The sequence below is a fragment of the Pelophylax lessonae genome (assembly GCF_965119305.1).
Source record: "Pelophylax lessonae genome assembly, chromosome: 3".
In the NCBI taxonomy this organism is placed as follows: domain Eukaryota; kingdom Metazoa; phylum Chordata; class Amphibia; order Anura; family Ranidae; genus Pelophylax; species Pelophylax lessonae.
The window spans coordinates 383368073-383381188 of record NC_138770.1 but is presented as its reverse complement, the minus strand read 5'-3'; the positions used below and the strand labels follow the sequence as shown (position 1 = coordinate 383381188).

Genomic DNA, 13116 nt, shown 5'->3' with positions numbered 1-13116 from the left:
TTGGGATGAATTAGAGCAGACACTGCGAGCCAAGCCTTCTTGTTCAACATCCGTGCCTAACCTCACAAATGTGCTTCTGGAAGAATGGTCAAACATTCCCATAGACACACTCCTAAACCTTGTGGACAGCCTTCTTAGAAGAGTTGAAGCTGTTATAGCTGCAAAGGGTGGGCAAACTCAATATTGAACTCTACAGACTAAGACTGAGATGTCATTAAAGTTGTCATTAAAGTTCATGTATATGTAAAGGCAGGTGTCCCAATACTTTTGGTAATATAGTGTAGGTCTGGATTTTTCCCAATCATCATATGAACAAAATCATGAGAAGCACAGTGGCTTTGTGATTTGCACTTCTACCTGGCAACACCTTGGTTAAAATTAAATGCATGGCATTATCTGCACTGATAGTTCTCTCTTTACTTGTGTGGGTGTACTCTGGATATAAGGGATATCTTAAGAATACAATATTGATAATTCATATAAAATATGTTGGTAAATAGGGCTAATAAATATAGAGAATAAGGAAATTCGTAGGAAAACAAACACATTTGTCAATAATAGATGGAGTCTAAAGTTCCTGTATTAGTCAAAATTTCTTAGAAAGGCAAAATAATTTTGCATTGATTTAATATTGAGGCTGCTCAACCATGCTTGATGTATTAAAGTTTCTTATGTTTTCAGAATTGCCTTTAATGTTTTGAATGGTTTGAATGATTACCATGATTTGATTAAATCAGAGATGTAGAGCAAAATGGAATATACTTTACACAGCTTGCTAAATTACTGTTATCCTTGAGAAAATATTTCATTAGGCTGAATGCCTATTTATGAATGCTATGCCTGTATGTTTATTCCTTTCTTTTATGTGACATTTTAAAAAAAAATGCACTAGACCTCTTTCAGACAGATCGGAATCTGTCAAGCGGATCCACCTGAGGATGACAGATCCGTGTCTGCTCTGCTACGCAGAGTGGACATGGACACAGCCCTCTGTTCTGTTGCAGTCAATTTCCACTCGACTATCATCCAATCTGACCTGCTGGACTGATGGGAATCGGATCCCCATCCGTCTATTTTTAGCAGGTCGGTTTGGATGCCGACTGACGGACAGGCGAACCTGATCGGTCTGCTGGTGTGAAAGGGGCCTTATTTTATAGATGTGGATAATGTATTAAGCATGACCTGCTTCTATTGCACATTTAAAAGTAAATATGTAACATGTTTCCGAACAGATGCTCTTAAGGCATTGGCAAATAAGATGTCGGCATTGCTTGCTTTTTAGCTATATCTTGCAAATGCAGAGTTTTGCACAAATTGTACAATTTTCAAAAATGTATAATATCTGTTCTCAATAAAATAATGTCTCATGCAGTACAAAAAATATTTCACACAATGTGTAAAAAATAATGCCCCACGATATCCAAAAAATTATGTCCAAAAACGAATGCCCCATATTGTCCATAAAAATTCCCAAAATGTCCAAAAAATAATGTCCTACAGTATTCCTTTACCATTGATCCACTTGCCACAAATGAGAGCAAAGATTCAATGTTGTCATTCACTGTGGGATATGGTTGCTATCCCCAGCCTGCTGCTGAATGTAAAAAAGGGATTGGGGATGCTGGTTGATGTCATTGACTAAATATGGCCACGGCACAGAAATTGCCAACCAAAACATACTTATTTTACTGTGGTTTTCTTCCATAAATATCCCGAATTACCTGTTATAATTATGATGAGTTTTTCATAAAAGTATAAAACATTTTTTGACAAAGGCATTTGATTTCAACTAGATTTGTTAATAATCTCAAACCGAGCCACGCTCTACAATCCATTATAAGGCATGCAAATAGGTATACATACATTTTTGTTGAAACATTTTAATATAACAACATTAGATTAAGTGCTGTGTTTAGGTTAATTTCTATAGCTTTTTAAATATGTTTTGCGTGACTATGTAAATCTAAAAATTATACATAAAAAAAAGAGCCTTTGGTAAAGTGATCATAATACATAATGACAGACCACTGATTGTGGATACTTAAATTGTGTTTTCGGCTGTCAGTGTTGTTTTGTCTATGAAAAAAGCAGTGATGAAAATATGAATTATTGTAAATAAGTGTTTATAAATTATGGTTTTGCTGGAAACGAGAAATAAATTATGGACATCTGCACCGTTATTCATAGTGCTGTGACTCACTGTGTGTATAAGAACTGTTTGCATTTGGCATACCAGAAAATTGTTTTAGGAGTTTAAATAAAAGAGCACAATGCATATTTAGTCAAGCATTACTGTACTAAGGCATTAAGTAGATTAGAAATAAATGAAAGTAATTAAGGGAGCTGTCTAAGAAATGTATTATATCAGAGACGTGAATCGACTGTTTGCACAAAACATTATAACTGGCTGCATTAAAGATTTAATCAAGTTTGTGTGTGGTACAACATTTGTGTTATGAAAAATATTAATGAACATAGACAGCAAGCAGTCCCAGTTTTCAGGAATTCATTATGCTTAAGCAGCTTTTGTTTGAAGAACAATCTTACCAGCGCCACCTAGTTTCCTAAAGCATCAATTTGAGAAAGCATTAGGCCTGGCTTCTGTAAATCCAAGGAGCAATAATGTTGCACATTAAAGAGTTAAATGAAGTAAACAATAAATTTCAAGCTTCATTGTTTAAACATTCAGGCTCCATGTACACTGGGCTTAAAAAAAACGTCTGTTCCCTTGGCAGAAAAAATGTTCATATTTTTTTGTACATAGTTTAGATGAATTTAGATGAATTTAGGTGAGTTTTGTGTTTTTTTTCACCAGAAAGCTCCAATCAGATACGCAAACCAGAAGGGTTTTTTTTCCTGCCTCTAAACATTGAACTTAAAATATGCTTGTAATCGTCCTAATGTGCATTGACATAAAGGATAACACTGAGTTACCTCTACAGGCAGAACACAAAACTCCTGTAAAAGCAGCAATTTTTTAACCAGTGTGCATGGAGCCTCAGAAGAATAAAAGGCTGTTGCATTTTGGTTGCATGAAATGCACACTGCTCATTGCCTAAATAGGGAAATATGAAGACAATGATTGCCTACCTACTGACATAAAATAACCATGTGATAAAAATATATTCCCTGCACCTAATGGTATATAAATTTATTAAATTGGTGTATTAAAAAATAAATAAATAAATAAATAAATATATATATATATATATATATATTGTGTACAATGCACAAGCCTTAAAGGTTGCACTTACGGCTTTCATTGATCACAAATTTTGCCACATACATATCATATATATATATATATTCTTTGCACAAGATCTCTGCCAAGGTTGTGCACTTACCAGCAAGTGCTATAGGTAGCCTCACCACAAGGCTATTATTGCTAAACATAAATAAAATAACCCTGTTGAGAATATTAAAGTGGCCAAAATGATTTGTGTGGAAAGGAAGTGTAGATATTAACCTTCCCTGTTGCTTCTGTTAACAAACACTGCACCTCTGATGAGTAATCATCACCTGATGTCCACTCGGGGCTTAAAAAACACCAGTTCCCTTGTCAGAAAAAAAAAACCTCATATAGAGCACAGTTTAGGTGAGTGTAGGAGAGTTTAGTGTTGTTTTCTGCCAGAAAGCTCCAATCAGAAATGCAAACCAGAAGGTTTTTTTTTTTCCTGCCTCTAATCGTCCTAATGTGCATGGACGCAGGATAACACTGAGCTGGCACTTCTACAGTTAACACTTCTACAGGCAAAACACAAAACTCCTGTAGAAGCAGCGATATTTAAGCTGGTGGGGGGTGCAATTGACACCAGAGATTGGAGGTGTTCTAACCTTTCCTCATATTTAAAAATGTGTGTCCCTATTGAAGAGCCATCTCATCAATTCCTGCCCTGGTAGTACTTGGGGAGGAATCTCCCTAGTTGAGATCCAATAGGCAATAGAAATGTACTCCCCTACCAACCTATCGGAAAAAAAACTTGGCTGGAGTAGGGCTTTAATCAAAATAAACTTATCAACATTCCTCAATATTTAAAAAAAAAAACTTACATCTATACAGTGTATAATTTTCTATAAGTGATTGAAATTATTTTCTCAGCAGTTACAGTTAGGTCCAAATATATTTGGACACAGGCGCAAATTTCATATTTTGAAATTTTTTTGAATTTAAATGAATTTGAAGTGCAAATTTTAGGAACTGCGACCATTTTTTTCCCCTTTCCCCTATTTTCAGGGGCTCAAGTATAATCATAAATAAAATGTTCATTTTTAATATTTTGTTGAGAATTCTTTACTGGCAATGACAGCCTGAAGTCTGGAACCCATTGACATTACCGAGGACTGGGTTTCCTCCTTTCTGATGCTGTGCCAGGCTCTAACTGCAGCTGTCTTCAGTTCTTTGTTTGTGGGTCTTTCTGTCTTTGCCTTCAGCAAGTGAAATGCATGCTCAATTGGGTTAAGATCAGGTGATTGACTCAGCTAATGCAGAATATTAAACTTCTTTTCCTTCAAAAGCTCCTGGGTTGCTTTTGCAGTGTGTTTTGGATCATTGTCCATCTGTAATGTGAAGCGCCGTTCAATCAACTTTGCTGCATTTGGCTGAATCTGGACTGACAGAATATCTCTAAACAATGCAGAGTTCATCCGGCTGCTTCTGTCTTCTGTCACATCATCAATAAACACCAATGACCCAGTGCCACTAGAAGCCATGCATGCCCATGCCATCACACTGTCTACACCATGTTTTACAGATGACATTATTTGCTTTGGATCATGAGCTGTTCCAAGCGTTCTGCACACTTTTTTCTTCCCATCATTCCGGTACAGATTAATCTTAGTTTCATCCATCCAAAGAATGCTTTTCCAGATCTAGTCTGGGTTTTTAAATGTTTTTTGCCAAAGTGTAATCTGTATTTTCTATTCTTTAGGCTTATGAATGGTGTGCACCTTGTGGTTAACCCTCTGTATTTGTTCTTGTGAAGTCTTCTCTTGATTGTAGACTTTGACAATGATACATTCACCTCCTGGAGAGTGTCCTTCACTTGTCTGGATGTTGTGAATGGGTTTTTGTTTACCATAGAGAGGATCCTGTGATCACCCACCACTGTTGTCTTCCGTGGACGTCCAGGTCTTTTTATGTTGCTGAGCTCACCAGTGCATTCTTCTTTCCTCAGAATGTACCAAACTGATTTAGCCATTACCAATGTTGCTGCTATCTCTCTGATGGATTTGTTTCATTTTTGAAGCCTTACAATGGCCTGTTTCACTTGCATGGATAGATCCTTTGAATGCATAATGTAGGTTCACAGCAATAGGTTCCAAATGCAAATACCACATTTAGACTCAACTCCAGACCTTTTACCTGCCTAATTGATAAAGAAATAACAAAGGAGTATCCCACACCTGGCCATGAAACAGCTTTTGATTCACTTGTCCAGTTACCTTTGGTCCTTTGAAAAAGAGGGGGTGGCTATTCTTAAGAGCTATAATTCCTAAACCCTTCCTCCCATTTGGATGTATGTACCCTCAAATTAAACCTGAGTGTGCATTTTCTCCCCATATCCATTATATAACTATAGCTTGAATATGTTTTGGTAAATACCTAAAAAAAAGGAAAATTGTGCCTGTGTCCAAATATATATGGACCCAACTGTATGTATTATTTAGAAAGATGTTTGATGGAGCATATATGATCTATCTTTATAGTACAGTATAGTAACATAAATAACTATGGTTAAGCAAGCGGGTAATAATGTAAAGAGCAATTATTAATGTAATACTTTGGGAGTATTCGTGTAAAATGGATCAGCCTAATATAAATCATATGATCAATATATAATAATGTTTAAAAAAATGTCTTTGTATAGCTAGAAATTATTTTTGTATTTTGAGGTGGCCATTTATTCCATATGCAGGCTCTACTTCCTAGCTGTTCCTTGCTGATCCTCTTATATTACTGGAAGTCTGCCAGACTGAAACAAAAGACTGCTACAGTTTCTAATTATGTGAAAAGCTCCCAGAACTCATTGGAATCCAAAGCTATGTGCTCTAGGCTGCCCATACTAGGCAGTTTTTTTCCACAATAAGGAGTAGGTAGTGTTTTACTCAAAATAAGGATTGGGTGAAGCTGCTATGTGCACCCTATTCATTTATGTCAAGTGTTACATTTTTTACAATAAAAAATAAAAATATATGAAGAAAATGGATTCATGAGTGGAACAATCTGATTTATTTTTTTATTTATCATTTAGATTATGGAAATAAAAGGACTACGTTTATGATGTTCATGCACACAAGAATTATTTTCATAGTGTGATAATATTCTGGTTCTGTTATGGCGTATTTCTCTTACTTGAAATAGTCTAGGCTTAATAATTATGTTGTCAAAATATACCTAGTCTTTTGAAAATTATAGTCCTACATTTTAAAAAGTAAAAAAAAAAGAATAAAATGCTACAAGAAGGGTTGCAATGAGAGCATCCATACTGCATCTGGAAGTGATATACAGAGATATTTATTATTATTATTATTATTTAGGTTTTATGCAGGATAGCACCAACAGTTTGTGCAGGGATCTACAATATAAAGGGAGAAAGTGCAGTTACTATACAATTAAATATGAGAGGGTTGGGTGAGCCCTGCTAAATAAAACTTGCAAACTAAAAGGGGGCGGCAAGTGGTACAAAAGAAAATAACCATGTGCATTGATAAACAAAATAAATCTGTACTAGGCTATAACTAAAATAAAAACTGACATTATTATACAGAATATTATTATTATTATGGATACAAAACAATAAAAGTGTATATACATAAAACCTGTTGTGCTTCTCCTTTAACCACTTAAGCCCCGGAAGATTTTACCCCCATTCCGACCAGGGCCTATTTTGCGATTCGGCACTGCGTGACTTTAACAGACAATTGCGCAGTCGTGCGACGCTGTACCTAAACTAATTTGACGTCCTTTTTTTTCCACAAACAGAGCTTTCTTTTGCTGGTATTTGATCACCTGTGCGATTTTTTGATCATGCGCTATAAATAAAAAAAGAGCGACAATTTTGCAAAAATAACAATATTTTTCACATTTTTTTTATATGAAATCCCCCCCCCAAAAAAAAATGTAAAAATCAACATTTTTTAACATTTTGTTTTATGCTACATATGTTTGGTAAAAAAAATTGCAAAAAGCGTATTTTGATTGGTTTGCGCAAAAGTTATCGCGTTTACTAACAAAGGGAAAGATTTTTGTCATTTTTGTTGTTTTTTTTAAACGCGTAATGGCGGCGATCTGAGATTTTTTTTGCGGTACTGCGACATTGCGGCGGACAGATCGGACCCTTGACTGACATTTTTGACACTTTTGGGGTTACCAGTGACATTTTTATAGTAATCAGTGCTAGAAATATGCACTGTTACTGTAAAATTACACTGGCAGTGAAGGGGTTAACTTTTTTTGAGAGGGAGGGGTTATGTGTGTCCCTAGGGGCATGATTCTAACTGGAATTGGCTGTGGCTTGAGGTGTAGGAACAGTGATCAACGGTCCTACATAGTAGAACCGTATAATCACTGTTTCTACACCGGGGAGAATGACAGGCGGCTTGTTTACATAAGCCGCCTGCCTTTCTCCCTCTCCACCGTCGATCGCCGAGTGACCGGCGGACATCGGGTCCGCCGGTCAAACGCGCGGGGAGGTCCGTGACCGCGCGCTCGCTCCCCAGAGCCCTCACAGGCTAGCGACATAGACGTAGCGACGTAGACGTAAATTTACTGTGAGCAGTCGGCAAGCGGTTAAATGTGTATGAACCAATAAAAATTTATTTTATGATGTTTTGAGGAGTTATGATGCCTGTCTGAGGGGGGTCATTTGGCAGTTTCTCTGTATAGTCCTGTTAACAAACACTGCACTTTTGATAAGTTTTGCATTCATGTCCTTTATGTTAGAGGTCAGATATCTCTGGTAAGAGGCTGTGGGAAAGATTTACTAAAACTGGAGAGTGCAAAATCGTGTGCAGCTCTGTATAGAAACCAATCAGATTTCAGTTGTTTTGGTCAAAGCTTTATTTAACAAGCTGAAGTTAGAAGCTGATTGGCTACCATGCACAGCTGCACTAAATTCTGCACTCTCCAGTTTTAGTAAATCAACCCCTGTGTTTAGTGTTGGAGCACAGGAGTTATCACGTGCTATTTCCAGTCAACACTTGGTTGCAGGAAAGAAAATCACATCATCTATGGCCAACATAACCCCTGTCAAAAAGCGGACTGGTGGAGGTTCTCAGTGGGTGACTTCCAGCAGTCAACAGCTGGGGTTATTCCCAAAGTGTGAAACACATTTTTGTACAATCATTAACCAGTTCTATGTAAACATAATGACTGGATATCAAATTGGCTTCTCATTCAATGTTAACAGTCATATTATTAGTCAAAAGACAAATTACTCTGCTCCATTTGAGTTGGCAGGGCTGGAATGAATCAACAGGCTCCCAGCCTGTGTGCAGTGTAGCTCAACATAGCTTTCTGGGTTGGCTCTGTGTCGGGCTACACTGCCCACAGGCTGGGTAATTAAAATGCATTATTTCTTCTATATATAATAATGGTATCCGTACTCACACCCCAGATGATGTCTATGTGGAGGAAACACATTGAATCGGATTGAGCCGGTTCTATGTCATTGCACCTTTTCCCTATGTGATCACAGCTATCGAGATGTTTTCTTGATATGCTCGTTACTTCTGAGTTGGTGTAAGTTTTCTACTTTTTAAATAAAAAATGTAAGAGATGGTTTTACACTATGTGGATACTTCTTGTCTTTTATGAGTGTTGGAGCCTATGATCAAATAAGATCTTCATCTTAAGTTCTTCAAGGATTATCGCTTTGAACAACATTCTGGTATTTGCATCTCAATGCGTGTTTGACTCGCTGCCGCTGGCATTCAAGTCCATACATTCTGGTAAGAGTGTTTACTCTCTCTCCTCGGTGGTGGATGCACGGGTTATGGTGACTCATTGAGTGGACACTAGTTACCTCCTTTTACTGTTACTGGAACGGATTGCATTTTCAGCTACCCAATCCTAGACTATCTTGACAAACAGTGGCTGCTTTTTACTTATTTGTGGATTTTTGCACTTATATTTTTTTCAGCACTTTGCACTTTATTACTTGTTGGATGGTAGCATTACTGTCAATGTTTATTCATTTCAGCACCTATTGTGTTTTATTTAGCACTGCAATTGTTTACGTTTTGATTGTTACACAATACCCTGTCAGGCCCCGTTCACACTGGGGCGATCCGACTTCCCAGGGCGACCTCCGAGGTCGCGGTGCGAGCAGCGCGCCGCGACCTCAGAGCGGCCGGCACGGACTTCATAACATTGAAGTCTATGACGGTCGCTCTGGGTCGCCCCCAAAGAAGCTCCGGACCCTTTTTCTAAGTCGGAGCGACTTGAGTCGCAGCTTCCCTATGGAAGGCGACCTACGGCGACCTGTGAGGCGACCAGGTCGCCTCACAGGTCTCCCCAGTGTGAACGGGGACTTAGATTGTGGTGCTAGCAGCAGTTTTTTTTTATTATGATATTAGCGCAATAATTTTATATGGTTTTTCATGCAATAACACAGCAACTCCTTATGATGCCTATTTTTTTTTATTATGAAGTTGGAACAATTTAGTGATTTAGAAAAAAAGTGAAGAAAATATACAAATAACATTGGTAATCTTACAAATATAAAAGTAAGTGCATGTTATTCTTTCCAACAGAGATACTGAATATAAAGGACTTCAACTGTCTTTGGATCAAGTTACAACAAAACCATCATATTCTTATGCAAATTCAAATCCAGCCATAAATGACAGCAGGAAGAGCAGTAAGTCACGTCTTCCTAGTGCCAAGTCTAAATCCAGGACATCACCATACCCACAGGTAAAATTCACTGGAATGCAATTCACATTTTTCTTTTTTTCTTTTTAAATATACTAAGCTGGTAGTAATGGTAGGTAGGTAGTTTTCTTATTATTGATAAGACATCTGATGGTTTATGCTTGGGGTATAACTGGCAGGACATGACCATTTACCAACATATATTTCTAAAAGACACGATACATGCATGCATGGGATAGGCATAAGGCTATCCTTCATATAAGATAGGGCCAGGGACTATTCATAGGATTCAGATATATTGGGCAGACTAGATGGGCCAAATGGTTCTTATCTGCCGACACATTCTATGTTTCTATGTTTTACAGCACCCACAACAGGTCTTTTGGCTATGAAATTTTAGTTTATAACAGAAAACACTAATCGCGGGTTAAGTTGTGCCAGGTTACTGCTACTTGTTTTAAGCAGTGGTGTATCCAGGTCATGGTATGTATGCTACCTGCCCTGCGCACCACTTGAAGGTGGGCCTTGTGCAGGGGCAGACCCAGGGGGCTCCTGGATGTGCTATAGCACCTCAAAAACTCTGCTAACACTCCTAAATCACCCACATCAGATTAGCAGATGAAAACACCTTTTTTTGTGAAATCCCAGGTTTCCCAGAGTATTCTATTTAATGGTGCCATACAGTGTCATGTGTTTCCAAAGTGCAGGTTGGCCATCCCACCGGCACCATGGAAATGCATAATGCTAATTCATGGCAGCCAGAATCCAGCACCATCCCCAGCCTTCATAAGGGGATGGAAGTTTGCCTTAATCCATGCTGTACTAATTATAAGGTAAGCCTCTGATGTGAGGGGGATCTAAGGGTTCTGATTGGGGGGACACTAAAGACACCCTCCTGGTGTAAAGTGGGGACTCTAATTAAAGGGGGACTCCTGATGTAAAGGGGACCCATGATGTGAATGGGGGGGCTCTGATGTGAAGGGCAACTGGGCAGATTCTAGAGTGACTGCACTGTTACACTTTGCACTTAGAGGGTACTGGGTTAATAAATCAAATCTGTTATGTATATATTGTTAATTATAATAATTTTGGCTTGCATTTTTGAGTAGATATCATGATAAAGTTGTTTAAATGATTGGGGTCAGATGTTTGGACAGGGGCACAATTTTAGTGAAATGTACTCAGTGACTGTTTGTGGTAAATTTATAGGTAATGGGAACAAATTATGTGTATACCAAGCTGCACATTGTACAAAAATATGCACCCTTCATTTCCTAGATTTGCTAGTGTTTAACTTTTGTGTCATTTGCAAAAGTTATTTTTATTTTTCTTATACTGTAATGACAATTTGTGGGAACCAAAATATAATTGTAAATGGCAGTGCTATTTCTTGGTGATAATAGACCTTAGGCCCTAAACAGTATGGAGGAGCCATGTAAAAGTCACACGTTGTTTCCATTTGTCAATCAGGCTGAGAAGTAGACTCTCTATTGCACTGTTCTTGCATTCAGTAGTATCAGCAGCTGAAACCCCACTTGCATACATATCACTGTAGAAGGACACTTATGTTTCTGTACTTTCTGTTCTGTATCAGATGATAAGGGTCAGCCCATTTGAAACATATTTTCAGAAGCTAAAGGAAGATCTACTTACATTAGATCTGAACTCAGCTCAGCTACTATGACTTTGACAAGAGGATTTTGATACCTGTTGGATATTGAAAAATGCAATCATTTTATTTTTTAGAGAAGCGAGGAGGGTATTTAAGACATCTATTGCAAGTTGGCAAACTGTTAACTTTGCAGAGATAACTTATTGCTGGAGTACATGAGTCATAAAAGAAGTTACTACGTGATTCAGCTGAGCAATGGCTACAGAAACGGAAATATCAATAGTGGGAAAATTCACCCACTAAGCAGAAACTATAAATATTTAATGTGTGTGGGGATGGTTGAAACTACATAATGATGCCAGTTGAAGGACTCATCCCTAAACTGAGTTAACAATATACAAATACATTGTAGGATTTTAAATACCCCTCCAGTGGACACAAATACTTAGGATAATGCTCAAAATTAAATACAAATCTTTATTTCATCCAGTAAAAAATTCAATAAAAACATACATCATATATGCATGGACATTGATACTACCAATCACCATCCACTAGGGAGATGAAAAAACATAGCATGGTAGTTTTGCCGAGATTAGAAAATTAGGTCGACACATTTCACGGAGACGTCCGCTTCCTCAGGATTTCCTATCTCGTATACAGGTACAGATGAACATTATAATGACTTCTTTTAAAGGATATATCATCCTGGTGATGTACAGCTCAACTATCCAATATCGATAGTTGAGCTTGAACACCATTATGCTTAATCATCCCATATGAAATTATTTACATTAGGTGCTGGGCAACCATCCTCTACCTACGTTTGAAGGTCTGATAATTTAACCTCCTCCCACCTGGCCACTATATATAAACGGCCGGGTGGGAGCTCCGTCATTCTGAGTGAACGTTCCCCTACGTCCCTCAGAATGGGCACCTGCTAGTGGCCACACAATTTCGTGAAGGCTGTGATCACAGGACACAACCAAGACGAGATCGGGATATGGGCGCTGTGATTGGCCCTCCAGATCACATGGCGGCTATGTCCAATTACAGCCTTTACAATGTAAACAGAGACGCTTGTCTCTGTGACAGTTCTCCCCAGTGAGCTCAGTGAGAACTCAGTGTGGGGGAGGGAGGGGAAGGGGGAATCTGCAAGATCTTTAACATTTCTGTGTATAAGGATGATTTTACACACAGAGCTGTCACAGATCCCCCACAAACAGTACACCAAGCACCACTGTCCCCCCTGTCACCATACGTATCTGTCAGTGTCCCCATAAAACATCTGTACCAGTGCACAAAACATCTGTCAGTCCCCCATCACATCTGCACCAGTGCACAAAACAACTGTCAGTCCCCCATCACATCTGTACCAGTCCACAAAACATGTCAGTGGCTCATCACATCTATACCAGTGCACAAAACATCTGTCAGTGTCTCATCACATCAGTACCAGTGCACAAAACATGTAAGTGTCTCATCACATCAGTACCAGTGCACAAAACATCTGTCAGTCCCCCATCACATCTGTACCAGTGCACAAAACATCTGTCAGTCCCCCATCACATCTGCACCAATGCACAAAACAACTGTCAGTCCCCCATCACATCTGTACCATTCCACAAAA

General features: G+C 38.3%; 1 protein-coding gene across 1 annotated transcript in view; it reads left to right on the top strand.

Annotated features, from left to right (window-relative positions):
* Positions 1-13116, top strand: part of SIM1 (SIM bHLH transcription factor 1) — a 121771-nt gene that overhangs the window by 89715 nt on the left and 18940 nt on the right. The window contains exon 10 of the mRNA XM_082251484.1: positions 9754-9916. Coding sequence (XP_082107610.1) covers positions 9754-9916 — 163 coding nt within the window. The remainder of the gene's footprint in view (positions 1-9753; positions 9917-13116) is intronic.